Source organism: Pan paniscus, chromosome 16 (genome assembly GCF_029289425.2).
Source record: "Pan paniscus chromosome 16, NHGRI_mPanPan1-v2.0_pri, whole genome shotgun sequence".
Taxonomy (NCBI): domain Eukaryota; kingdom Metazoa; phylum Chordata; class Mammalia; order Primates; family Hominidae; genus Pan; species Pan paniscus.
The window spans coordinates 23,308,864-23,336,501 of NC_073265.2; the positions used below are offsets into that span (position 1 = coordinate 23,308,864).

A 27,638-nucleotide genomic window follows, 5' to 3' on the forward strand; every position below is an offset into this window, starting at 1 on the left:
TCCAGCTCCCAGCCTGGATGCCTTGGAGTGCTGAGAGCCAAATCCACTGCAGAGCAGGGGTGATAGGGTCCCACCTCCTCTATCTGTCGGCAAAACAGTGGTGATCTAGGATAAAACCTCGAGAGTCCCATACACACGGTCAACCCAAAACACACCTCACAGGTCAGGTAGGGGCACACAGCCCCCTTCCCTCCCTCCCAGGTACCATCATAGCTGCTAGCATGTGACTGAAGGCAGGGTCCCTGGGCCCCGCTGAAGCACTACCACCAGCCAGCAGGCTCACGCACCTTGGCTTGTTGCTCCTAGAGGTTGGCCCTGCTATTCAGCCGAGGGGAGCACAGTGCCTGCTGGCCCAGCTGAGCTCTGCTCAGCAAGCCCACCCACCTCCCTTGCCATGGTCTCCCTCTTCTTTCCCTGGGAGGAAGGACCCAGCCTCACCTATGGGACCTGCAATCTCCAACAAGCTGAGGCTCCCCTCTTAGACTTGTAAGTTTATAGCCAGTGGCATCCGGCTGCCTGCCCACCCTGCCTCCCCCAGGGTCCCTTCAGAGGGTCCTGAGCTTCCTGACCACCCAGAGGGGGCTCTGGCGATCACTCCAACCATCCATCCCATTTAGCTTCATCATCCTTGTTCGAGCAATGTTCCTTCTGTCAGGCCTGGTGGCTGTTACATTGGGCTCCCCAAGGTGAGAGGTGGCCCTGGACCAGTTGGTTGGAAGACAGGTTGGAAGACGACTTGGAAGACAAGTTGGTTGGTGACCAGAGAAGAGGGAAGCCCAAAGGGGCCGAGCGTTGGTCTGACCTGTGGGTACACTGCCTGGGTGCAATGGAAGAGGCCAGCACGTGTGGGGTGGGGAGGGCCGCCACAGTCCCCAGGCACTACCTGTGAAGCTCCGGCTCCTCCCTCCATCTTCCTCCCCTTTCCCTTCCAGTCCCTCTTTTCCAGGAACCTTGCCACAGCCGCACCTGCGCCCTCCCCTCCCTGGCCCTCCCACAGCTGCTGTGGCACACCTGTGCTCTGCACTTGCCTCACCAGCTCTCTGCTCCCTTTTGTCTCTCCTCTTTTCTCTCCGCTTTCTCTCCAACTGCCAGCCGATCGGGTCACGCAAGTCCATCCCATCCTGAGAGCCCCACGCCCCCCTTCAACCTCTAAACAGATCCCTTCTCTTCTCGGAGGCCTCCCTTTCCAAGCCTGCCTGGGCGGCTGTTCTGTGACTTGGCAGTGGCTCCCCCAGCCCCAAAGCCAGCCCCCTTCATCTGTGATTTAGTCTGTTGTAGTGGTGAGCTGACACATCCAGGTGTGACCGTTGTGAAAACTTGTGCCCCCCTCTGTGGTATGCCCTCGCATTGTTCTATAAATATCTATAAATACCCATACACACACACACACACACACACACACACACACACATCCCTACACCTACATGTGACCAACGGCCTCGCCTCTAGTGCTGGGAATCAGTCACCGTGCTGTCCTCTTGGAGTCTTGTGGCCCAACAAGAGAAAGCTGTCCCCTGACATTGCCCCTCCAAAGTGCAAGACCTCCGGTGAGTCTCCCTGTCACGCCTGGCCTATGGAGAGTCAGCCCCCGCCATCCCTCCCGCCCCCCCACCAAGCATGGGAGTGCTGTGCAGGCAGCTGTGTGGCCTGACAGTCTCTACCAGTCCTGCTGTCCCTTGGCTGAGAATCAAACCCATTTCTGGATGACGGGGAAGTGTGTCCTCTGCTGGCTGTGTTCTCTGTGGAGCTCAGGGGAGGGGAAAGGCCAAGCCATTTTTAGGGTGCTGTTTGGAGGGGTGAAAAGGCCATACCCTTTCCAAGGGACACTTTTCCTGGAAAGCCCCTGGAACTTAGCTGGCTCTTGTCCTGTGAAGCCGGCTCTGGCCACCAGGGGGCAGGGCCACGAACTCAGCCTGAAGGGAGCCTGCCGGGCAGCCGGCACTCTGGAGGGACAGAGAGAACAGGCCACCAGGTGCAGACAGGGAAGGGAGGCAAGGGGACGGAAGGGAAGACGCCTGGGGTGGGTGGAAGTCAGTGCCCTTAGGTGCTGGTACCTGTCTTCCCGGCCACCGCTACAACAGGCTTCTGAGCCTGTTGGCTGTCAGGGCTGGACTGCGCCCCATAGGCGCCATGGCAGTCCCCGTGGAATCCCCCAGGCGCCACTAGGCAGCATACAGGTAACACGCCTGGAAGGTCCCTAACAGCCTAGTTGGACATACTCAAGACACTCTGGGGCTCCTCGTTTGGTGGCACAAACTCCAGGACCCAGTGAGTGAAATGGGAACACACCAGGCCGGGCAGTATGGCTAAATCCATATATTCCAAAATAAAAAGCAAAATAAACAGGAGTCGCATCACCAGGGAGCCACGACCCCATCCCCGCCTCCTTCCTCTGTCTTATGCTAGCAATAAATAAGTTTCCCAGCCACAAATAATTATTACAACCTCCTCCCCATGTGCCAGCTCCAACCTCCGCTAGGTATGATACAGGGGTGGCCCTACCCTCTGGAATATACAAAACCTCACAGACACAATATGTACACCGGGGAAGGAGGGCCACCCCAGCAGCCGGTGCCCTCGCCTGGTCCACAGTTAGCCCCACTGTCCTGCCTCTCTGAATAAGAAGGGAGCCCCCTGAGGGAAAAGTTGCTATGGTGAGAGTATGGGGGGCATCAGGCCTCCTCCAAACAAACCAACTCCGCCAGCCTCTGGCTCTTAAATAACAATCATCACCATCCAGAAATTTAGGGACTCAGCCCTGGTCAAGGTGGCAAAGGGTCTGTTTGTCTTTCCCCATTAGACAGAGGTCTTGTCCTGCTACCCTAATTGTAAAGGGGTGCCTGGGAAGGGGTGGTAGGGACATGGTGGTGGTGGAGACTCCAGCCCCACTTCTCCAGGCTTTGCTGACAGGGGCCTGCTTTTAATTTTTATTTTTATCCCATGACTTTTTTAAATGCCATAACTTCTTTTTCATAACTTTTTTTTGGTAACTTTTCAGAAAACGTTTTTCTACTTTTTTGCCACAACATTTTTACATTTTTATCCAATAACTTTTTCACCCCATAACTTTTTTAATCCCATACCTTTTCTATTTTGTGTTCTTTTAATAAACACTTGCATAGTTATACTACAATTTTGTGAAAATGAAACAGATTATCTCATGCCAAGCATGCCCAGTATTTGCACAGTATCAATACCTTTAATACTATAGTTTTCAAGATGCGCAAAATAAAATTTTAAGGCAAAAACAGCACTTTGCAACAATTTAATAATTTATCGCATTACAGTAGCATCACATCAGCAGTCAATAATGCCACTTTAGGCAAAAGTCTTTCAGTATTTCTGTTACACATTCTGTTAACAAGAACCCATACAATGGTAAAATTCATTATAAGAAAACTTGGCAAATAAAGCTTTGAACTGGAATTGGCATTTCTTTCTCTACTTTTCCTTCCCACCATTTCTTTCTTTTAAACTACAGTATTCATATTTTAAAATGTTTTAACTTATTTCAGAACATAAAGATAGCAGTTACATTTTTTAATATTTATATTATTTTAAAATGACTCTTTAGGATACAGTTTTAAACCCACGGGCTAGAAATCATACCACTGTTAATTAGCCACATTATTTGGTCTAATATTTTTTCTTTATTATTCTGAAACTGGGTTTATCTAATACATTGATAAGTTCATACAATTCAGAAGAGTCAGTTGAAGTCACAAGGACCCAATATCTGCCCTCTTTCAGTGAATGCCGGCAAATCTGTTATTCCATTGGCAAAATCGTATTGCTGCTCTCCTGTTAATCTCATATTTATAAAAGGATCATGAGGATGCCAAGTGCTAAAAATGGAGATGGTCTAGTAACTAGAAAACTCCCCACCCCAGGGAGCACACATACATATGTCCCTACAACCTAATAATGTGATGTGTTTTGGAACACAGACATTAGAACTTCATGAAGTTTTAACTGCTGATTCTTTCCCAAGCATCATCAAGTTATGATTTAGGCAATGTATGACTGAAATGCATTCATTCATCACGCATAGGCACAATCACAGAAATATTGCACAAAATATGTCCCTGACTGAAACTGAGAGGTACAAAAACATATTTCACTCTTCGTAAAGAAGTTTGTGAGGAAATAAAACTCTGCGATCGTATAGACACGTTTCCTGATAATACATTGACATTCTCAAACAGTACATTGCACCACAGTGTGTAAACATTTTAAGTTGCATAAACTTCTCCTTGATTTTCAAAGATAATATAATACTGTCCACTAAAATTCCTTTTTGTTTCAACTAAGTACTCTCACATATATTAGTTTGTAATAATGTTTGTTATTATTTTCTAAAGTGTTTTCCACTCAAGGAAAAGAAGTAAATTCCTATGTCAGAGTAACCGAGGTGGCTGAAGAATAGGTATTAGCCAGAGAGGTCTAGATAGTAAAATCGATCTTAAGCCTCAAAGAAGCTCCATGAACAGAGAGGAATGCCAGGTGTCACACAGCTTTCCTTCACTCTAATTCATTCTTGACTAGAGCCTGTATGCCGGTTCCAGGGACATTTAAACTCTTAAAGGATTTCTTATGATCTTTACTAAATACATTAAGAAGAATGCCAACCAGCGCCCTTTTGTGTACTGGGACAGGTAGTCGTGATTAAAACAGGTAACACGAACTCTGACTTTAAAATGTATTATAGATACAAATGCTCTAAGCTAGGAAAGGTTTTCCACATCCACAGCCAATGATGGCAGCTTTTCATTCCTCGGAAATAAGCCCTTTTTAGGTCACTGAAAAAGAGTGCAACTGCTGCAGCTCACGATGCAATATCTTCATGAGCCCAGAGCACATACAAATCCAAAGGGAACTGCCACAGTACAGTGCTCATTCTTGGCACCGGAACAGATGAAACACACTCTATCCTGGACACACCTGCCAGAGCAGGCCACTTTCCTCTTCTGTGAGATTTAGAAAGCTCCCCCAAGAGGTTATCACTCCCATCACCAATACACAGAAAATGGAGGAAAGGCTGTTTCCAGTTCTCGGCCTTTAAACAGCTCTAAATGTCAGTACTCATAGTGGCATATTACAAAGTAGTAAACAGTGCACACTTGGGGGCAAACTACATATTGAGCTAACGAAGAGCTCACTGTGATTAAGATTAGATCAAACAACAGCAGAACATAGGCAAATTTTGTCTGAATTCTGTAGTGAATATACATGCTGCAATAACATTAAAAAAGCACGGGAGCCTATTCCAAACCAGCGAGAACAGTTTTGGGCAAAGAGTGGGTCTTCGTGTGTTTGAACTCCCACCACATAAGGGCGAACTCGATATGCATGCTAATGACCTATAATTATGAAATTAAAAAAGAAAAATGCTAAAGGATGCCAGAGTGAACATCAGTGAGAGCCACAGAGACCCACTCTCTTTTAACTTTTTACAAATAAACTTAAACTATAAATTAGAAACGCAAATAATCATGAGTGGCTGTAACATTCAAATGAAGTAAATGAATTGTGTAGGAGATTAACCCCGCAACTTTGTTTCGTTTTTAAAAATTTCTTGAGCAGCTCTTTGATGATGGTGGTGTTTATCTCCTTCTTCTCGGCAGCCAAGCCCAGCAAAAGCATGGCACACAGCAGTTGCTGCCCAAGCCTGGGTGCTCCTGGTGGTCCTGCATCTCACCAAGGAGCTGCACGATTGGCTGTGCAGTAGGGTTGTCCTGGGAAGAACCCTCCCTGGCTTCTCCTTGTGCAGGCTCCACGCTGTTGGTGAGGCTCACCTCACAAAGATCTTTGGAGAGAGGGAGGCGGGGATCTGAGTGGAGTGCTAGCCCCCCCCGCTCCTGCCTGCTCACCCCGCCTGGGGGCTCTACTCACCACCATGCTTGTCGGCAGCCCCGAGCTCCTGGGGGGCTGGGGCTCCTGGACTGGGTTCAGCAGCAGGGTTCCGGGCAGCGGCCAGGAATTTGCCGTGCCCCTCGCTGTAGTTGCCACAAGCCGCAACACCATCTCCTGCAGCTCCAGCAGCGTCACCTGAAGGGACGGGTGCTCAGCTGTCAGGCCGCTGCTGGCGCCCACCCTCATGCCCACCCCACCCACACCCCCACCCCCACCCCCACAGGGATGTTGCACACCCTACCTTCCTCTCCTCCTCGTCCTGGGCCAGCCTGATGATGGCCTCCTCGCGGTGCCGCATCTTTGGCACTGTCCCCTGGCTCTGTTAGAAGGCGATGTACTTTCCTGCGGGAGGACAGGGCTCAGACGCTGGGGCCCCTCCCACAGCCCTGCAGCTCCCCCTGCCGTGCCCTGGCCTCCCACTCACTGATGGCATCTCTCTCTCCGGTACTGGATGAATCCAAGTTCCAGTTTGTCCACATGCTCCCTCAGGTCCGCCTTCTCCACCAGGACGTCCATAAGGCCGCTCTGGAGCCAAAATAATGGGGTCACATCTCAGCGGCGACCTGCCCCAGCCCTGCCCTTCTTGGCCCATGCTAGGACTCACTCCCCTCCAGCTTCTCCATGACTTCCTGCAGGGCCCGGAGGGTCTCCCCACTCACAGACTCGCCCCCAGTCCCTGAGGCTGGGACTGCTGCCTCTGGCTCCTTCTCGGCCGAGGTGAGCGTCTCCGTCACCTGGCCCGGCTTCTCCTGCAGCTCCTTTACTTGCTGCTCCAACTGCAGTGCGCTCTTGTTCTCGCTCTTCTGGACAGAGAGAAGCAATCAGCAGCCACCCACTGCAGCTGGAGACCCCAGAACTTGGTGTCTGCCTCCCATGGCACTGGGAAGGGTGGAGCCGAGTTAGAAAAATACTCTCCTCTCTCCCACAGCCACCAGAGCAAAGCTCTGGCTCACAGGTGCCTTTGGAAGTAATATTTCATGTGAGGGCTACACTGTCCCATTTTACAGGTGGGGAAACAAAGGCCTGGAGAGCTAGGGAGGAGGGCAGACTCCCCAGGTGGGGCAACCCACCAGCTCCTCCAAGTCGCTCTGTGGCTCAGCCAGCTGCTGAAGCCTCTTCTCCTGTTCCCGAAGCCTCTCCTGCTGCTCCTGAAGCCTCTCCTCCTGCTCGCGAAGCCTCTCCTTTTGCCCATGGTTCAGGAGACTGATGCGCTGATTGTTTTCCACCTGAGCCTGGAGCTCTCCTGCCACTCTCTCCAGCTCCTTCCTCAGGTCTTGCAGCTCCACCTCAGAGGACACTGCTGGGGCATCCGGGGGCAGTGGCTCAGCTGAGAAAGGAAGCAGATCATAAGGGCCTCTGGATTCTCAAAACAAAAATCAAAACAGAAAAAACAACAAAACACCCTCCTCTTGGTGCACAGCTCCTCTCAGGCTTCCCAAACTTGGCCTCACTGCTAATGATTCCTCGCACCCGGATGGTAGCCAATCTTCCAAACCACTTTCAGATAGAGAGCACTGTGGGTGGCTGACGACGGGCCCTCTTTGCTCATGGGGACACTGAGGCTCAGGGAGATGACAAGACTTGTCTCCTGGCACAGACCTCTTTCCCTCTGCCTCAAAGCCCTGCCATCCACCCACCTTCCTGGGGCATTCTAAGCCACCCCCACAGCCCTCTGATGCCAGTCGTGCTCCCAGGTCATGCCAGTCCCATCTTACCCATCTGGTTTTTGAGTCTGGACAAGCTCCTCTCCAGCTCCTCTACCCGATGCGTATCATGCTTCTTCTCCTCCTTCAATGTGCAAACCTGCCCAAAGCACAGGGGGAAAGGGCCCTGGAGAGAGGGGCTGGTGGCTGGACAGGCTCCCATCTCCCTCTCTGCCCCCACCTCCACAAAGCCCAGACCCAGGACCACCTCTGGCTGCACTATTCCCATTTTAAAGAGGCCCAGAAAGATCCAGTGACCTATCTAAGTTGTTGGGGGGTGGGGGCGGGAGGCTCAAGGGTCAGATCTCACCTCCTGCGACATTTTCCTCATCCTCTGCTGCCACTGGGCCCTCTCTCCTTTTATTTGTTCAGCATATTGATCTCTCTCCAGCTGGACTTCTTTAAGCGACTCCTTCAACTGCAAGAATGGGCACAGAAGTTAGGAAGGGCTGTCACTGGTCCTCACCTGCTCCTGGCCACCTGGGGTCATCTTCCTTCCACATCCCTCCCTCTGCAAAAACTCACCTGTGTCACGTGTCCTTTCAGCAGTATCTGCTCCCTTATCGACTGCTCTAACTGCCGCTTGAGAAGTGCTTTACTGCAGCTCGAGAACTGGATGGTGAAGAGTGAGAAGTTTCAATCTGGGGAGCCTGGGCCATTCCACACAGTGCCCCTTAAAAGGGCTAGGGCTAGGCTCAATATACAACTTGGCCAGTAAAGATCAAGGCATTTCCAAGCCCGTGGTCTGGTTTTGAAAAAAACTCAGTGAAGTTGGAAGGGACAAGGAGAGAGATCAGATAATACTGCTATTGTTATTACTACCACTGTTTGAACCTTTATGGAGTGCTTCAGCAGGTACCATGCTAGCAATCCCATTTAATCCTCGCAACCACCAGAGGAGACAGTTACTATGATTACCTCTCTTGGGTAGATGAAAAAACATGGAGTATTTGAGGTTAAGTGCTTGCCTAAGATCACTTAGGCAGAGCTAGGATTTGAACACCCAGGTCTATCAGATTCTCTAAGCCCATTTTTCTGCTGGGGGTGGGGGCACAGTTAGGAAGGGGAAAATTAATCTTTTGTTCACTTTTTGAAAAGATGATACATTCACATAGTCCAAAACTCGGAAGGTATCAAAGGAAGTATCTCCCAGCCACCCTATTGCTCTCTCCTGAGTTGTTTATGAACACTTGCAGACATGTTTTATGTATATTATCATAGTATGTACACACACACACACACACACACACACACACGTTTCCTCTCTCTACAGAAATGGTAACATACTACAGGTACCCTTCTGTACCTTCACAGTACAAGTACCCAATACCCCACACCCCACCTAGGACTTGGCCAAGACCACAGCCAGGTAAGGGCAGGGCAGGCACTTGGCCTCCAAGCTCTGCATCCAGTGCTCGCTCCCCACCGCGCCCAACTCACCCACAGCAGCTGACTCAGCCTCAGGCTGCCTCTAACAACCATACACAAAAGCAGTGAGAAATGGCCATGCTGCCTTCTGGGCAGGACACTCCATGCTGCAGAAGGGACCTTTAGGCTCACTCCCCCATCTGCGAAGCCGGGCTCCCAGGGGACAGGGCAGGTGGTTGGACTCACCCCATCCGGCTTCTTCTTCTGTGTGGCGGCGACAGCACAGAGAGACCACTCTAACTCTCCTATACGCTGCGATGAACGTTGCAGGCGGCCGGCCAGATCCTTGGACTCTTCTGTAATGACAGAGTTGAGATGGGGCTCAAAGGACTCCCCCTACAGACCTGTCAAAGTGCCAGGTTGAAGGATGACAGGGTGCCCAGATTCCCACCTTCAAAGTATCTGAGAGAATGTTTCATGTGATACAGGTCCGTATTTAGTTTCTTTTTCTCTCTGTTCAATCTCTGGATTTGACCCTTTGGGAGAAAAGCCAAGCAAGTGCTGAAATAGAAGGAAACAAACATTCTCCGGAGGACAGGAGGAAACTGCACACCCTCCACTCACCTCTAGCTCCCTTTCAGCTTTCTGTTTCTCATTGTTTGCTTTCTTTTCCTATAGGAAGAGAAAGACAGAGCTCTTACCAGGGGGAGGCAGAGAAGGCACAGCAAGAGATATGCCCCCAGAATGCCACCAATGCCCCAGGACAGGCCCACCCATGGGACCAAGTTATCAGGGACCCTGTGGGGATGGGGTGGAATCTGAGGGGTGAGCCTCCTTCCCCAGGCTGGGAGTGGGTGAGACGAGACTGGGGCCTCTACATCTGAGTGTCCCCCAAACCCAGCAGTCATGTCGCCAGCAAACAAAGAAATCACGTTACTTCTTCCAGCTGATGTTCCACTTGTTTCTTCTGTTGTTTCTGTGGGGAGAGTCAAATTAAGGTGATGGAGGGTGGCCCCCTCAACTCTATTCCCCAGACAGGAAGCGGCAGGCAGGGGCCAGGAATGGATTTTAAAGGCAAAGTTCTCAGACCCAATGGGAACAGGAACTGTTCCCAAGCTCCCAAGGACAGAGGATTTGGGTCTTTGTTGGTTTTCAGCCACAGCCTCACAACTCAAAGTCTGAATCAGGAATCTCTTGAGAGGACGGTAACATAAACCTCTGGAGATGGGAGTTTGAGAAAGGCTCCCCCTTCTGGCAGCTTGTGATTTAGAAAAGTGCATTCATTCAATAAACGTTTACTGAGCATGTATGGGCCAGGGACGGTTCTTCACAGCCGATATACGATGGAAAAGGACAGACAGGAGCCCTTGGCCCTGAGCTTTCCATTCTAGGGGGCCTTTAAATCTCAGACTCTCAGAGCTAACAGAGATCTTTGATACTCACTACCTCCTCTGGAAACACGAGCCCAAAAAGGAGAGGTGGCTTGTCCAGAATCAAAGATCAAATTAGGGACTGAGTCATGGCAGAAATACAGGGCCCCTGACAACCAGTCAGGCCAGCACTTCCCCAAGAGGCAACAACCCCAGGGCGTGTGTAGCAAGGACTCGAGTAGGGGTGTGTGGAGAGGAGAGAGTCGGCAAAGAGGGCAGCAAAAGAAGAGCCATGCTGCATGCTCTGGGGTCCCTCCAGGTGAGGCCTGGGCACCCCAGCTCCCTATTTGTCCCGGGCACCAGGGACCCCCCAGCACCTTTCTTCAGGGCCCCAAGGGGAAACCGGAGCCCAGGATTGGCAGCGTGGAATCAGGGGACCCCACTGGACTCTTACCAAAGATTTGATGGTGTCATTCAGTCGACTGATTTTTATGGACCTCGAGTCCAGGACTGCTGCTTGTTCTTGGCACGGGCTCTGAGGCGCATGCAGAGAGGAGGAGGCGGAGGAGGACTTGGGGGAGAGGTAGAGAGAATGATCGTTAGGGCTGGGGTGTGTGGGCTGTCTCAGCTGGCAGAGGGGCACCCAGTCTCCGCTGCGGGAGGAGGTTGGAGGGCTGGCCTGCGGGGTCACTGCACCTCCGCCCAGAGCCTCCTACCTCCAGATCCTTCAGGGTAGCAGATGATGTAGGGCCTTCCCTGTGGAAACCTGTTGCTGACTACAAGACATGAGAGTGCACATGGAGACGTTCTGTCCCCCTCAGTGTCTGAGCCCTCCGACTTCCTTTCTTCCCCATCAACTGGCACCATTTTCTTTTCTGCCTATCTTGGACCCTTTGTTCCATAACTCCTTTGTGCCAACTTCTCTCGTGGTTCTCATCTCCCCACCATCCCACCCTGGGGCCCTTCAGTGACTCCTGATGGCAAGTGGCTGTTCTCATTGTCCTGGCTTCCCCTTGAGACTGGGGATGAGGAAAATCAAACAGCAAAGACCATATCCTGGGTGTCCTGGGTGTTGACAGCAGGCCATGTACTAGGGATTAACATAAAATCGACAATTATAAATCTCATTTAAACTTCACAAATACAAGTCAAACAATACCACCTCTATCATACAGACGTGAAAACAGAGGCCCAAAGAGCTCAAGCAACTTGCCCTAAATCATATCCCTAGCAGACAGAGAGGCAGGATTCAAACCCAGAATTCTTTTCTTTTTTGAAACGGAGTCTCTCTCTGCCTTCCAGGCTGGAGTGCAGTGGCGTGATCTTGGCTCACTGCAAGCTCCGCCTCCTAGGTTCACACCATTCTCCTCCCTCAGACTCCAGAGTAGCTGGGACTACAGGCGCCCGCCACCACGCCCGGCTTTTTTTTTGGTATTTTTTAGTATTTCACCGTGTTTGCCTGCATGGTCTCGATCTCCTGACCTTGTGATCCACCTGCCTCGGTCTCCCGAAGTGTTGGGATTACAGGCGTGAGCCACCGTGCCCGGCCAAATCCAGAATCCTTCACCAGTACCCAACAGTCCATCCACAATCTTAACGATTGCCCTCTACTGCCCCTTGGGCCCCCTGTCCCCAGAAGCCTGTCCAGGCAAGACTCACAGCCTCAGATGAATGGCAACCACCAGAAGCGGCCCTCTCAGGGCTACTGCCATTTGCTTTCCTGTTCCTCTTCGCTGCTGCTGGAACACCAGGGTGGTTTCTCTGCCAATATTCTTTGAACTGTGGGAAAGAAGAGCAGTAATACTCATGAGAACTATCAACCCCTACAGCCACATCCTCCTTTATAGTTTTTATAAAATACTCTTATATACCATCTGATTTAATGACACCAACAACTCTATAAGGTGTCACAATCATTTAGGGACTGAGAGGGATCGACATCATGGCTAGAAAAAAAGAAAAAAGAAAAAGAAAAAGGCGATACTGGAACTTGGAAACTCAGTCTTCCCACTCTAAGCTCTGGGGTTTTGCCAGGCACCAAATCCAGAGGCAGAGGTAGAAAAGTGAACATTAAGTAGGCAGGAGCTGTATGTCATGTGGTTTAGAGTCGTACATCTTCACACGTCTGTTACTGGGAAGAAGTGCACCAGTACCTCTCAAACTTTTATATCAATGTGTCCTCATGGCAGAAGGCAGCCTTTCTGTGAAATCTGGGAATTTATCAGAAAGAGGACAACCCAAGCCTCATTTCAGAGAGAAGTCTGGTATACTCTTAGAAACCTATGGGACTGCCATCCCTAAGTACATTCATGTTTTTTCTCTTGATCTCAAGAGAATCAAAGGAAACTGATGCTTCAGAAAGATGTCCCACATTTATCCTGTGGTACTCAAAGCACCGCAGCTTGAGATAACATGAGGAAGATTCAAACTGTCAAGTTCAGTCTCCCAAGATCTATTGCACAGAAGATGAGGAAATCTCACTTCAGAGACCACTGACTGAAGGGCAGTCTGGTCCAGAACCATGGAGAATTAGAATATGAGGTGGAGAACTCGGAAAAAAATGTTAAAATCTCTTTGGAAAGTAGAAGCTTGGGAGAAAACCAAACCCAACCCATTCTCCCATCGCCACCCAGAGACACTGTCAACGTTTTGAGCTCACGGGGAAAGTGTAGGCTTTTCCCACTGTCAATGGCTATGGTAAGGGAGTGAGGCAGCCTGAAACCTCTTGCTCCTAGGTCCCATAGTCTCCATTCCCCTTCCAGTTGGAAATTTCTGCTGTGACCAGAACCAGAAACGGGGTGACAACGTTTAGGGGACTGGGTCATAAGACCAGGGCCAGTCTTCCAGTAATGACAGTTGGTAGGCAGACTGTGACATCACTACATTCCACTCCTCCTAGTGCGGGGGAGGGACTACATCAGCGCGATGTCTGAGTCTCCACTCCACCACGCGGGAGGGAAACACAGGGTTGTGACCCAGGTCCCTGGAGACGCCAGCGCAGAGAGCCCAGGGAGGTCGACCTTGAGGCAGCAGGAGGGGAGGGCAGAGTCTGCAGCAGGGAGCCCCAGGAGTCACCAGCCCAAAGTCACCCAGGGACAACTGGCGAGGGCGGGGCCTGGGGCTGGGGGGCCCAGGTCCTTGGAGATGCGAGCCCAAAGAGCCCAGGGAGGTCCAACTTGGGGCGGCAAGAGGTGAGGGCCCAGTAATGGAGTGGGGCGCCCCAGGAGTCACCTGCCCAAAGTCACCCTGGGGTGATTGGCGAGGGTAGGGACTGAGCTGTTTGCTGAAGGGGCACGGCTGACTGACAAGACTTTTGTAGGGGGAGCCCAGAAGCGCTGGGGTTGGGGGCAAAGTCTGGTGTGCCTCAGGAGTAGTATGGACTGTGGCAGCGGTCTTGTCGTCGGAGGGGATCTGTGGTTGGGTTGGGGGGCCATGACCCGGTACGTCTTTACCTTTTTCTTGGCTGCAGCTAATTTACACTGTCGAGTTTCTTCTGCCATTGTGGGGTGGGGAGGGAGGCGGGGTTGGGGCCACGTCAGCCAAATCCCAGCGAGCGCTGATCAACACGTCCAGTCACCTAGAAGACAGCTGCGTAACTGACCCAGAGGAGGCGTAACCAGGGCCACAGTAGAATGCAGAATAGGGGCGTGGCCTTAATGCTCCAAGCCCATTGGTTAACGAGAAAGATGAAACGGAAAGGGGGATAGGGGCGTGGCCTTAATGCTCCAAGCCCATTGGTTAATGAGAAAGATGAAACGGAAAGGGGGCGTGGCCAGGCAGCAGTGTGTCCAGAGGGACCTGTGGCTCATCAGGAAAGCTGCCCATGCAACCGCTGTCCCCACCCACTCTGAGAGAGGGGAGGGGCCGCCCGCTCTGGGGGAGGGGAGGGGCTGGCTTTGGCTTTAAAACCTTTAAAGCTTTAAAAAACATATGTGTGTATACTTTATATATATGTGTGTGTCTCTGTGTGTGTATCTATGTGTTCCTCCAGAGCTGTCTTCATTAACTAGCTTCTATGTAAGGTCTATGATTTTGGCCTATATTTTTCATCTTCAAATACTGTACAAAAATTACCAGTATTACCTGAACTGAGATACAGATCCTATAAAAGTGGGAAATCCATAGCATGCTTGATGATTAATGAAGCAGACTATATTATCCAACATTCCAATGAGATAAAATAATCAAAATGATTTCTTTTTTGGAAAAATGTTTCTCTTATTCTCCTACATTGTTGCTGTTTTTTCTTTTTAAACAGGAAACATGGTTAATATCTGTAAAAACACAAAGCTTTTGGGCTGGGTGTGGTGGCTCACACCTGTAATCCCAGCACTTTGGGAGCCCGAGTCTGGTGGATCACCTGAGGTCAGTTAGTGGAAGTGTGAGCCATCACGCCTGGCCGGCTTCATTTCAGAACTCTTTCCCCAGCACTCCATATACTATGAATAATTTCTTTCTTCTTCTTTGGATAGCATTTTAGTCATATCTCTATTACCCCACTTGTCACATGATCATCAGTGGCTCACCCATCCATCTCCCTTGATTGCTCATGAGCTCCTTGAGAAGAGTCTGATTTTCAGCACCTTGAACAGTGTGCGACACATACATGCTTCATACGCAGAGAAGGAAATGATTTCACTACAGTGTAATTATTCCCAGAATTCAATATCTGTATTTCTAAATTGTTCTAGATACTCTGCCAACAACCTGAGAATGTTATGTTTTTTCCCCAAAACTTCCAACCATTATTGTGTGTCTATGGTTATAGTTAACTCAATTGTGATGTCACCTTTGGACAAGCCCATTAACAGTTTCTTTTTTTTTTTAGGTGATTTTTAATTTTAATTTTTGATTTTCATTGTTTCTTTTCTGTTTTTTAAATCTAGCAGTGTTTGGTAAACTTCAACATCTCTATATCCCCGTGTCTTTGCCCCTGCTGGTCTCTGCTTGGAATAATGTCTCAAGGTTTTAGTCACCTGGAAAAAATTTCTACTCACCCTTAAAGAATCAGCATCAATAAGCTGGGCATGGTGGCTCATGACTGTAATCCCAGCACTTTCGGGAGGCCAAAGTGGGCGGATCACCTGAGGTCAGTAGTTCCAAGACTAGCCTGCCCAACATGGTGAAACCCCGTCTCTACTAAAAATACAAAAAATAGCTGAGCATGGTGGCAGAGGCCTGTAATCTCAGCTACTCGGGTGGCTGAGGCAGGATAATTGCTTGAACCTGGGAGGCAGAGGTTGCAGTGAGCTGAGATCGTGCCATTGCACTCCATCTTGGGTGACAGAGTGAGACATCATCTGAAAAAAAAAAAAAAAGAAAGAAAAGCTTAAATAATACCTTCTCTGAGAAGCCTTTATATCTTCCTATTCTTTCAGGAAGTGTTGAAAATTCCTCAACTTTTGAAACATTTGTGCCTCTATTACTGTGTATCAGGCAGTGAACTGAGTGCCCAGGATAGAAAGATGAAACTGTAGATCCTGCCCTTACGGAGCTCATGGTCTAGTATGGAAAACAGCCATATGAACAAATAACCACACTATAGGTCTTCAGAGCTCAAGTCCTATCCTAAATACTGCGAAATTAATGTTCTGTGAGGTTTTGAAAGTACTAGGGCCAGAGACAATATGGCTGCTTGGATGACTTTCCATCCAAGTTAACATTCGGCCCTCATCACAAAGGGAATACATGCGTGCATCTTCCTTGCAACCCACCAGTGCCTAACACATCATATCACCACTTTTGAAATCAGGAAACAGGCTCAGAAGTCCAAGAGCTTGACCAAAGTAACTCAGCTGGTAGGTAGCAGAGCCAGGTCAGTATGATTCTTCTTCAATATCCTGCCAGCCACATGGGCAAGTGGCCTCAAAATCAACAAAAGACAAGTAGAGGCTGACATGCATCAATGGAGAGAGGCTCAAAAGGAGGATTTTATACACAACAATAGAGCAGAAATGTTCTGGAAGTATATCTGTGGATGTGAAGCAGGAGGGGGCACACCAGGTTTCACCTTGGTCAAGTGAATCTATAATTCCAACCTGGGCCTCGCCGCCCCCCACCCCTCCGAGCTCCAGACTTAGCTATCTGTCTTTCTTACTCTAATATAAAATCCACAGGGCAGGACCTTAATCTCTAGCTTGTTCACACAGATTAAAGCAGAGTCTGGCTTATAATAAGGACCTAATAAATACATGAATGAATAAATAAACTATCAAAGAAGCTAAAGAAACATTCCACATTCTTGCGGGAAGGGATTACCATGAAACAGACCCTAGCAGTCACTTACAAATACAGTTGACCCTCATCATTTGAGTATCCCATATTTTCAAATTAGCTTACTTGCTAAAATGTCTTTCTAATCCCCAAATTAATACTTGTGGCACTTTCAAGGTGGCTCCTGGATAGACACACAGTAGTGAAAACTGTGTCACTCTTTGCACTCGTCCCAAGCTAAGGTCAAACAGTGACCTTGGTCTGCTTGTTTCAGCTCTCATACAAAGATGACCTGAAGACAGAGACAGTAGAGGACACTGCAGGGTAGTGCAAGAAGCTGTGGCTCTGGGACCAGTTGGACGGGGTCTGAATCATAACACTGGCACCTGTTAGTGGAGTGGCCTCAGACAAATCACTTACAATTCTGTACTTCCTTTATTCTTTTGGAAATAAAGAAAATTCAATCTACCAGGATGAGTTGTTTTTAGGAATTAAGATGATAACCTATATGACATATGTATTTATGTACATATTTACCCTGGAAACAAGGGTTTGCTATTTGATTAATTCAGTGTTCCAGGCAACTTTGTAGAATATTACTCCTGCAAATAATAAGAATTGGCTGTAATTAAAGAAATAACAGAGATGTAGACAAAACAATTATTTGGGTGAGCTACAGGCAGTCTTCAAGAAGCTTCTGAAGAAACAGAACTTCAGCAGGCACTTAAGCTGTAGAAAAGGCTTGCAAGGAGATAGAACAGCACCTACAGAGAGAGGTCCAGGTAGGGTCAGGAAATGGCATTTCAGGAAGTCTAGAGCAGTAGAAGATGAGGCCAGAACACGGCGCCACAGTGCTTCTCTGCACCCTGTAGACACCCTGTACTGCAGAACCTCACTCTCTGCATTTAATTCTTGGTTTCTAATTCTCTCTTCCATTAAACTGTGAGCCCCTGAAGGTCAAGGTCTCTAAGAAGAAACCATAGCTACAGTCCTCTAAATTTGAAAACAAGTTATTAAACACAGATACACCCAAGAAGACCGTACAAAAATAATGTTGGATTTCAATTGCAGTCATAGAAATTCACAACTGGTATACATTTGCAATCTGTCCAGGATTTTTCTCTGATGACTGCTGTAACTCTGTCATAAACCCTTTTCATTATTTGAGACACCGAGACATTTGTTAGAATGTTTGGGAAAGACATTCTAAAAGAGCAAGAAAGACCTTGATCTTTTTTGTGTAACTGATTGATTGGTTGACTGACTGAGATGGGATCTCATTATGTAGCCCAGGCTGGTCTGAAACTCCTAGGTTCAAGCGATACTCCTGCCTCAGCCTCTCTAGTGGCTGAGATTACAGGCACACGCCACCATGCTGGGCTCTAGTGTGATGTATTTACGAGGCTTAAACATATGGTTCATTACACAAGGCTGGCACCTCAGAGTAAAGATTTTTTAAAGTTCACTCTAACAGACTTATTTCTCTATATGCGAGATACAATTTTACCACAGTAAAACACAAGGAAGCATACTGATAAACATATATGTTACAACAGGATGAAAAAAAGCAATATAATTTTCTCCACAAAAGCTTGCAAAATCCTGGCCAAAACACAGTAAAGAGGATGTTAATCTCACAGCTCACATTTCTCCACTGAGACCCAGGAAAAACAATGCCAGTTTTTGTACAGTCACAAAACTAAGCACTGTGAGAATTGACAAGATTTGGTTAACTTGTATATTCTCCCCACCCTGACAGACAAGTCCCAAAGGAGCCTAGCAGTTTTACCCCAACATTTCAATCTCCTCCAACCTCCAAAATAAAACCCTCACTGTCCAATATCTCAATTTATATTTTCAAACGTCTAAAATCTTAATTGAAACAAAGAGCAGTGCATTAGCTTTGCCGCCATAGAATGCTTGGTATAATTTTACTTAGGCACATCACAGATTGTGCTATTGCCTAAAAACATATGGGTAGAACCAACATTCCTAGAAACCAAACGAATATATTACGAAGGTGAAAGGGAATAGGGAGTGTTGTTTTTAAACAGATAGAACGCTGTGATTGTCCACTCATAGGTTAGGTGTGATCAAATCACATCGTGCTGTACAGCTAAGTATGTCCTATATTGTATGACAAAGTAGGGTAACACATTATTTACTGAGGACCTGTTGGGTACACAGAGGCACACCAGAAGCTGTAAAAGACTTCATTCTTGCCCTCAAGAAACTTCCAAGTTTGTAGACAGCCTGATAGAAGGTAGTCGAAAGCAAATACTTCAAGCACTATCCATCACAGTTACCTTAGGTATTTACGCTACCCTTCTACGAATCTCTGAATATTTCGAGGCCCCCTTTCCTATTTCCCATGGGCTCTATGGCTCAACATTCTTTACAGCCACAGGCTTTCCTGGACTTCACGTTATTATTGAATCAACATTTCTCACTATCTGCCTCCTTCGCCAATTAAAATTCCACTTTACATCCAACCACCACTTTGGCTTTGAAGCCACTGCCTGATACTGACGCTTTGTCGATGTAGAATGACTATTCTTAAACGTCTCTGTCTACTGATGAGGATCCTACTCTTTTAATAGAAACGGTGCCATTGACTTCCAATCAACTAGTTTCCATAATATCCAAAATATTAGATAATATTCCATTATACTCCCAAAACAAATAATGAGTGATGTTCTCTCAAATACACGTATAATCAAATGTGAAATTGAGAAGATGGGGTGACCTTTGACTCAGAGATTGTATTCAGGCCTTTGTAGATGCATTTATTTGACATAATTATGCATTTAAAACATAAGTTAATTTGTCATCAGCCTGAAATTATAGAGGCTTTTATTGGTGAGAAACCTATTTTATATATAATCGTTTACCCATAGAAATGTTTTTGATTAATGTTTATCTGTTAAAGACTTCAGTTCACAATATTTCCCATTAATAGTATATATGTTTTTGGAGTTGATCTGGAGAATTTGAGGACCACGTTCTAATTGCTATCTGAGGCCATTCTGGGAGGACAATTCATTGGCTTTGGGTTGCTGGGGGTTGGAACTTGAAGGCGGGTCTGAGTCTGGAGATCTTGCCACTGACCTTTGGAAAGTCTGTTGATTCTACCTTTGGAAGTGCCTTTACATGCCTTATGGAAGGCCGGGCATGGTGGCTCACGCCTGTAATCCCAGCACCTCGGGATTATTGATGAATAAATCAATTTGGGAAATGCTTGGTAAATTCAACGGGACCTCTCAGAACAATGAATTTATATGGCCACGATATTGTTTTTTTTTTGTTTTTGTTTTTGTTTTTTTTTTTTTTTGCAAAGAGCATTCGGAAGACTTTCTAGTGCACCAGTTTGGGAACTGTTGGTGGAGGAATCAGGGTAATTAGGCTTTGGACTATTGCAGGTACAGGTTGTCACTGTATTCAAGGAATTGTTCTTAGTCTTTGTATATATCCGAATTAACTATAGCAAATTAACAAGCAGAAATGTAAGAATTGGGCCTTGGAGGGAGGGAGAGGGCGAGAGAGAGGGGTAGATAGAAGTTTCCTATTTTAACTATGGTTCAATTCTAAGCATTCTAAAATTTCATTGGATTCTTTTAACCATGAATTACAAGGGTGTTTAATTTCGAAGTTCATGTAGCTTTTGGTTAATCTCTTCACTATTAACTTCTAACCTTAACTGCTTCATATTTAAATTATAAATTTTATGGTGTGGATTGTACCAATTGTTTTTCAATCTTCTGACTTGCTTAATGGATTAATACATAATAATGTTTCTCCCACAGTCCACATATGCTTGAGAAGAATACAGAATATCTGATTATTGGGTACAGAGGTCTATATTTGTCCATTACATCACGTCCATTCACGGGTTATTCAAATCTATATATGGGCATTCTGTGTAACTTACTTATGGTAAGCAGGGTATGTTGAAATCTCCAAATACAATGGCAGACTCGTCAATTTCTCCCTGTGGTTTTATCAGTTTTTCCTCTGTATTTTGAGTCTATTTTGATAGGTACATAAAATATGAAAATTGCTACATCCTCCTAATTAACAGTCATTTGGCATCAAGCTGTTACTAATGCTTTGTGTTCCAACATCCTATCTTGTTTGAAACTGAAGCTCCATCAGTTGTTTTGGTTAATGTATACCGGCATATCTTTATCTCTCTCTCTCCTTTATAAAAACTTTCAATCTTTTCACATCCTCATAGTTTCAATAAGATGGATTAGAACAGCTGGATATCGTTTTATTAGTTCCATCTGTCTAACTGGTAACTTTAGTCCATTTACATTTGTTGTGACTCATTTATGTGGACTTCCTTCTGTCACCTTTAGAACTTCCATTTCTCTCACTTTCCAATATAATTTTAATATCTCCTCCTGGGATTCCACTAAGACGTATTTTAGACCTCATTCTGATCTCCCTCTCCCCGCCAACCCCACCAACTTCTGCCCTATCATTTATCCTCATGTCTCTCTGTGTAACATACGGACTTACTTTTCGGAGATAATGGTCTAACCAATTAATCCTTTCTTCTGGTGTCTAATCCATCCACTCGGTTTCTTATTTCAACAATTCCATTTTATATTTCCTTATTTCATTTTATTCTGAGACAGAGTCTCACTCTATCACCCAGGCTGGACTGTAGTGGCACGAACCTGCAGCCCTGGCCTCCTGGGCTCAAGTGATCCTCCCACCTCAGCCTCCTGATTAGCTGGGAGTATAGGCAGGTAGGTGCCCCATACACAGCTTTTTTCTTCTTCTTTTTTTTTTTTTTTGGTTGTGGTGGGGTATTTTTTGGAGAAACGAGTTCTCACCATGCTGCCCAGGCTTGTCTCCAACTCCTGGGCTTATGCCATCCTCCCGCCTCAGCCTCTCAAAAAGTGCTGAGATTACAGGTGTGAGACACCATACCCAGCTATATATTTTATTTCTGTAAGTTCTATTTCATCCATTTTCCTTTCAGGTCTTCCTCATCATTCCTGGTGGTCTTACTGCTCCTGCTTGCTCAATTTTATGAGTCCATCTTTTTCTTATATAATACATTTATTTCACATGTAACTATTTTCTCACAATTCTAATATTTGAAGTCTGTATTCTGTATCTGATAATTCCAAAACCTAAAGTCTTTGGGAAACATTCATTGTTTCTGATAATTCTCAAATATATTGGGTTCACTACTTGAATGCTATGATTTCACTGAATTCATAGTTGCCTGCTTTTAATCTTTGGGAATCCTACAGGCTTAAGTTAGAGATGGTTTCCTAGAAAAAGTATCTGTGTGTGCTTCTGATGAGAGCTGTGGAGACAACTAACAAGAGACCACTTTACCACCGTCTGTAATCCTGACATTCTCTTGGATTCTCTTGGAGAATGTCAGGATTACACAAGCTTCTCAAATTTGGCTCCTCAAACTTGCTCATTTATATACAGAAGACTAGACTGCTTAGTATAGGTGATGACTCACTTCCTCCTACCCTGGAAAAAACAAAACAGATCTCTCATCTGAATGTGATCACAGACTAGGAAATTCTGAAGGTGAATAACTGGAGGCTGTAGGCAGCAGGGAAAGACAGGTGTCTTTCCTGACCATAGAAATAGGTCACAAGCTGCCCTAAAGGCTGTGTGCTCCACCAGGATTCCACTATTTAGCTCAACCAGCAGTCCCTCTGTAAGAGTGAACGGAAGCTTCTTAGAGCACCACGTTGCCTTTAAACCACAAATTCTTGCTAAAAGTCATGGTCATGGTAAAAAACCTATGGCTTTGCAAGGCTTTCTTGGTAATGTCCTAGAATTAAGGTTAAGCCTGCATTTCATGGTAACTGAACAGGAAACCAGCCTGACCAACATCCTTCTCCCCCATGGCTTGCTCTCAGCTCCTCTTGCTTGGGCCTTGGGCAGCCAGACGGTCTGGTTTTAATCCTTGCTCTGCCACCTGTGACCTTGGACAAGTTACCGACCTTCAGTTACCTCATCCACAAGATGCAGATATTAGTAATACCCTCTTTTTAAGTTATTAAGAGGATTGAAAGAGTTAATAAAAAGTAAAAAAAAGACTTGGTAAGCATAGGCACAGAAGGGGGAAAAAAGCAATAATAAAGAAATGATACTTCTATATTTTCTATAGATCATCTTTGTAACAAGAAGAAAACAAACCAAATGAAAATGAAACAAATTCTCTCAAAAAGAATTAAGTCAAGACAGGAAGAAGGCTCGCAAAGTAATATAAAATATATCTTATGGTTTATGGAAAATTCTTAATAGAATACCTTCTTTGCTCCAAGCTGCACTCTGGCTTTGCCTTTGAGTCAGGTGGCATTTCTTTGTACGATGACCGGTTCTGTCGAGTAGGCACTGCTTCAGCCCTACAGGAAGAACAAAACATCTCTAGAAAACAGCAGCATTCCTGATTCCCACTTGAGGAGGCCTAACAAAACGGCATATGCCTCAACAGCAGCACATCAGTGTTAAGAAGTCTGGAGTCAAGGGGAAAAAGTAAAATTGGACCATTTCCAGAATCTCACCAAAAACAACAAACTGATGTTGCAAGTGGCCTACGTGAGCAAATTAGAACCTTAAATAAAGGTCACTCTTAATGCCTATCCCAGCATAGATTCAGCAACAAGTACAATCTCATTTTACTGGTTTACCTTTTTCATTCTTGAAAGTAGGAGCTATGAAAAAAAAACACTAAAATTTCTTGAAGAGAACCTTCTACTTACAACCTAACTTACGTAATCGAAACACTCTATTGAGGGTGAAAATTGAGTATTATAAGAAAATAATCACCTGTTTTGTGAGAAGTTCAATACGTAATGCTCCTCCACACAATACATACCTTAGAAAGAAAAAAGGAAACATACAAAATTATCTTGAGAATTATTCCTGCTTAAACAATTTCTACATGCCATTACTAAGAAAGTATGCACACAGTAAACATGAGACGAGAACATGCAAGCATGAACATACTTGTTAGGGATATAGGACTATGGGTAACTTAAAAACTCTGTTGGTATTACTCTCATGTAATTGCTCTGAAATTCTAGTCAACTATTTGCAATGGCTCTTAGAACAGAATACTTTGAATTTTTATGATATCAAAAACTAAGAACTTAGCCAAGTATTCCAAAGAATAGGAATAGTAAGCATACTTAGTAAGTATTCCAAAGAATAGGAATAGTAAGCATACGTAGTAAGTATTCCAAAGAATAGGGGCAGAAGAACGCATTTCTTTAAAGCACTACCTCAGAATTCAATTCAGTAATTCCGATGTTGCCTGTAACATCAGAAAACAACTTCCTTAAAAGCATAGCAAGTTGGATTTACCAAGTTGCTGACCAGGTCACATTCCCTCCTGCCCTCAATCCCATCTTTGTGTTAGACTTTATCTCCAGTTCCATTTTGCTTAGTATTCATGGTGCTCAAGTTGTCACTGTGGACATCAGAGCTTATAAATACATATTGTTCTGGCTCCTCCCTGTACATCTTTCCAAGTCATACCTGCTATTCTCCAAAGTCTGTGAATCTCAATACTAATAACTTGGAAATTCAGTTTAAGGTCCTCTTCAGAAGGTCAGTTAGCTCAAGGCATCACATTTTTCTCAGGACTCTTTAAGAAATACTCCAACCACAGAAAAAGGCCCTTCTTTCTGGTGTCAGGAGCCATTGGCCACAAACACAAATCCAATAGAGTTTCAGCCATTTACCTCCCACATCGTCCCTTCCCTGAAGTTCTAGCTAAAGCAGGAAAAAATAATGAAAACACCACCTGCAGTCACGAATCCTCTAGTTTCCTGGCCAAGATTTCGTATTTCCTTCAAGATACCTCCCAAAGAGGACATGACAAGAGAGGGGCACACAGGGTGCTACAGGTACTGATAAGGTTTTATTTCTTTTTTATATATATATTTTTTGAGACGGAGTTTTTCTCGTCACCAAGGCTGGAGTGCAATGGCACAATCTCGGCCCACTGCAACCCCTGCCTCCTGGGTTCAAGTGATTCTCCCAGCTCAGCTTCCCACGAAGCAGGGGTTACATTACAGGCGCCCGCCACCATGCCCGGCTAATATTTTTGTATTTTTAGTAGAGAAGGGGTTTCACCATGTTGGCCAGCCTGCTCTTGAACTCCTGACCTCAGGTGATCTGCCTGCCTTGGCCTCCCAAAGTGCTAGGATTATAGGCGTGAGCCACCACGCCCAGCCAAAGGTTCTATTTCTTAAGTTTGGTGTTGGGCATATGGATGTATGATTTAATGTTTTAAAAAAGAAAGATACCTGCCTAGTTTTTTGTGTTTTGTTTTTTTTGTTTTAGGCCTGCGTGCTTTATGCGTTACCCCATATGAATCCATAAAGAAGTAGCCATTAGCAAATTCAGGCAATACATACCGGATTCATACTTCAGGAAGACAACCCAGTTGACAACGACAACAGTTTCTATGATAACAAAAGTGAGAGAAAATAGTGACATTAGGGTCATATCAAGAAAGTTCAATCATAAGATATATCCACAAGCAAAAATATACACACAAAAAGCTAAGTACGAAGCTTTTAGAAAACTACTACCATCCTTAGAGTAAGTACAAGAAACTATTCTTTTATGTCTGTTTTTTTCATCAAAATACCGCATATAGCCATAGATTTTAAACCATTACATCTTATCTAGATTCCATTAACATTTCTTCTAGATCACTAACATTTCTTCTAGATTCCATCGTTATTCCTTTGTAAACTTTATTTTTAGTATCTTAAAAATACTTTATTAAATATAACACATACATTCAGAAAGTTACATAAAATATACCTTAAGGTATACCTTAACAAGTTATTGTAAATTATTTGCCCATGTAACCACCAACCTGGTCCTGAAATATATTCCAGCCAGTATCCAAGAAGCCCACAGATGTCCCTTTCAGGTCACACATCCCTACCTCCCACCTGGATGGACTCCTTCCCCTAACCTCTATGTGATCACCTCTTTGTTCTTAATAGTTTTACTGCCCAAGTATGAATCCAGAAATAAGTGTTTCTCTGTTTTCTTTTCATTTTTGTCCCCCTAAGAAGCCTTTTTAGAAGTTTTCTTCCTAATTCTATCCCCATTCCCCATGGAATTTTAACACCACAGATATACTGTATGTCGGTTCATGTTATACGGCCCTTTGGAGGGCAGCAGACCATTATAATAGGTAAGATTTTCCTTCACTCTAAGGACCAATTTTCACTCCACTGCAGGCGATATTGCCTCCACTAAGAGTGTATGCCCTAACCAACATTAGTTTTCCCTATTGTTGAACTCTATATAGAGGAAATTGTACAAAATAGGTTTTGGGGGTCTGGTCTCTTTCGCTTAACATAGTGTTCAAGGTTCACCCATCTTTCCCACATAGCTGTGAGCCATTTTATGAATACCGCAATTCTTCATTTTCTTGGAATGAACACCTGGGTTATTTTCTGTTTGGGGTTATGATAAATGATACTGCTCTGAACATTCCAGTGTCTCCTGGTGCCTATGGACTCATTTCTTGTGGAGTATATATCCACAAGATTCCTGAACCATAGTGTATGAGTATCTTCCACTTTACCAAATTGTTTTCCAAAACACTTGTACAAATATACACTCCCATTAGAAAAAGAGTGTCCCGTAACAATTCTCTTACCTTAAAAGATAAGTTAAGCAAAGTATCTCCTATGCCTTCTTTTTCTTTTAAGATCTGAAGATCACTGTGCAAAGGACTAGCAGGGTCAACCCTAAGAATCACAAAACAAAAAACAGTTCAAACAAAAAGATATTTTTTTTTTTCAACTAACTCAAAAATGAACCAATCTGAAAGCTAAAATAGAGCACCTAGGGTAAGTTCAAGAAAGAGAAGATCTTAAGCTGCTCTATATCCTCAGGAAAAACAGAGGTCACTATAGCTTCCAGCTCCTTTAGAATGAATGTCCAAAAGCGATCATAATAGCCTAAATCTAATCTAATAAGGGGGTTCAGAGTTTGCAGTCATTCTAAAGGAAAACAGTCACATGTATATAATTTTCTCAAGAATTCAAAAGAAGTTTAATATGCTTTCCTAAACTTGTATTATTAGTCAAGCAGTTCAAGAACAATTTGCCATGGACGGAACTATGAAAAGTTAAATCACTAAAAAATCGTTATTTTTCCACAACTGTCCTATATATAGATTTCTAATATGACTCCCATCCCCCACTCCCCTTTTTTGATTTTTTGTTTGTTTTAAGAGACAAGGTGTCTCGCTCTCTCACCCAGGGTGGAATATAATGGTGCAATCACAGCTCATGTGCAGCCTTGACCTCTCCAAGCTCAAAAGATCTTCCTGCCTCAGCCTCCCACCATCCATAGTAGCTTGTACTACAGGTGTACTACACCGACATATTTTAAAAGTAATAACATAACTACATCTACAATACGAGTTAATTATATTGCTTTCAAAACTGGGGGAAAAGTCATAAAAATCAACTTGGCAATCATTCTCTGTATAATGAAATATATTACTCTTATTTACTTTCCAACCAATATTATTCAAGCTTGAGCTTTTTCCTAGAAGATAAAAATCAAGCAAGAGTTCACTCTATCAAGAAAATGACAAAAAAATTTTGATGGACCTATAAAAACATTTTCAACACTCAACATTTCAAGTAAAAAAAAAAAAAAAAGACCAATTAAATGAAGCATTATGAAGTTTCAAGAGAATATAAAACTAGACACAAGTCTGGTTCGTTTCCTATTTCTTATCATCTGAAAAACTCTAGCCAACATGTTCAGACCACCATGGACTCCATGATAGCACAGAATTTAGTATGAGTCTATTCCAAACCCCAGCAATTTTTGAAAATGCTAGAAGACACTCAAGGTGACACATTACTAACTAAAAGAGACTTCCATTCATAAGACTACAAGCAAGAATATTACACAGATGGTCTAGTTCACACATTGACACACTGAGAAACACGTGTACCTACATGCAACTGGTTTCAGTTTTTCAGTGTGGGGACTTCTCTAAAGATGAAAACACACGGATCTCTTATCCTAAGAC

The 27,638-nt window shown here is 45.1% G+C and overlaps 1 protein-coding gene across 13 annotated transcripts in view; it reads right to left on the minus strand.

Moving 5' to 3' along the window:
• Window positions 1-3,250: 3,250 nt before the first annotated feature.
• The window catches only part of LOC134728406 (golgin subfamily A member 8B-like), a 58,493-nt gene continuing 34,105 nt past the window's right edge, over window positions 3,251-27,638 (minus strand). For 5 of the 13 annotated variants that reach the window (XM_063597046.1, XM_063597050.1, XM_063597044.1 and 2 more), the window contains 21 exons: window positions 26,244-26,334; window positions 24,976-25,023; window positions 23,381-23,429; window positions 22,861-22,956; window positions 15,352-15,654; window positions 13,807-13,931; window positions 12,014-12,133; window positions 10,809-10,925; window positions 9,922-9,960; window positions 9,609-9,656; window positions 9,436-9,520; window positions 9,231-9,340; window positions 8,142-8,228; window positions 7,927-8,034; window positions 7,629-7,716; window positions 6,984-7,240; window positions 6,573-6,716; window positions 6,338-6,438; window positions 6,155-6,255; window positions 5,893-6,048; window positions 3,251-5,806 (listed from right to left, as the gene is read on the minus strand). In XM_063597046.1, the coding sequence (XP_063453116.1) occupies window positions 5,604-5,806; window positions 5,893-6,048; window positions 6,155-6,255; window positions 6,338-6,438; window positions 6,573-6,716; window positions 6,984-7,240; window positions 7,629-7,716; window positions 7,927-8,034; window positions 8,142-8,228; window positions 9,231-9,340; window positions 9,436-9,520; window positions 9,609-9,656; window positions 9,922-9,960; window positions 10,809-10,925; window positions 12,014-12,133; window positions 13,807-13,854 (1,812 nt within the window). In that variant the 5' untranslated portion in view covers window positions 13,855-13,931; window positions 15,352-15,654; window positions 22,861-22,956; ... (1 more) ...; window positions 24,976-25,023; window positions 26,244-26,334 and the 3' untranslated portion in view covers window positions 3,251-5,603. Of the gene's footprint in view, window positions 5,807-5,892; window positions 6,049-6,154; window positions 6,256-6,337; window positions 6,439-6,572; window positions 6,717-6,983; window positions 7,241-7,628; window positions 7,717-7,926; window positions 8,035-8,141; window positions 8,229-9,230; window positions 9,341-9,435; window positions 9,521-9,608; window positions 9,657-9,921; window positions 9,961-10,808; window positions 12,136-13,806; window positions 13,932-15,351; window positions 15,655-22,860; window positions 22,957-23,380; window positions 23,430-24,091; window positions 24,115-24,975; window positions 25,024-26,243; window positions 26,335-27,638 lie in introns of those variants that run through there. The other 8 variants (XM_063597049.1, XM_063597048.1, XM_063597052.1 and 5 more) reach the window with 7 other exon arrangements.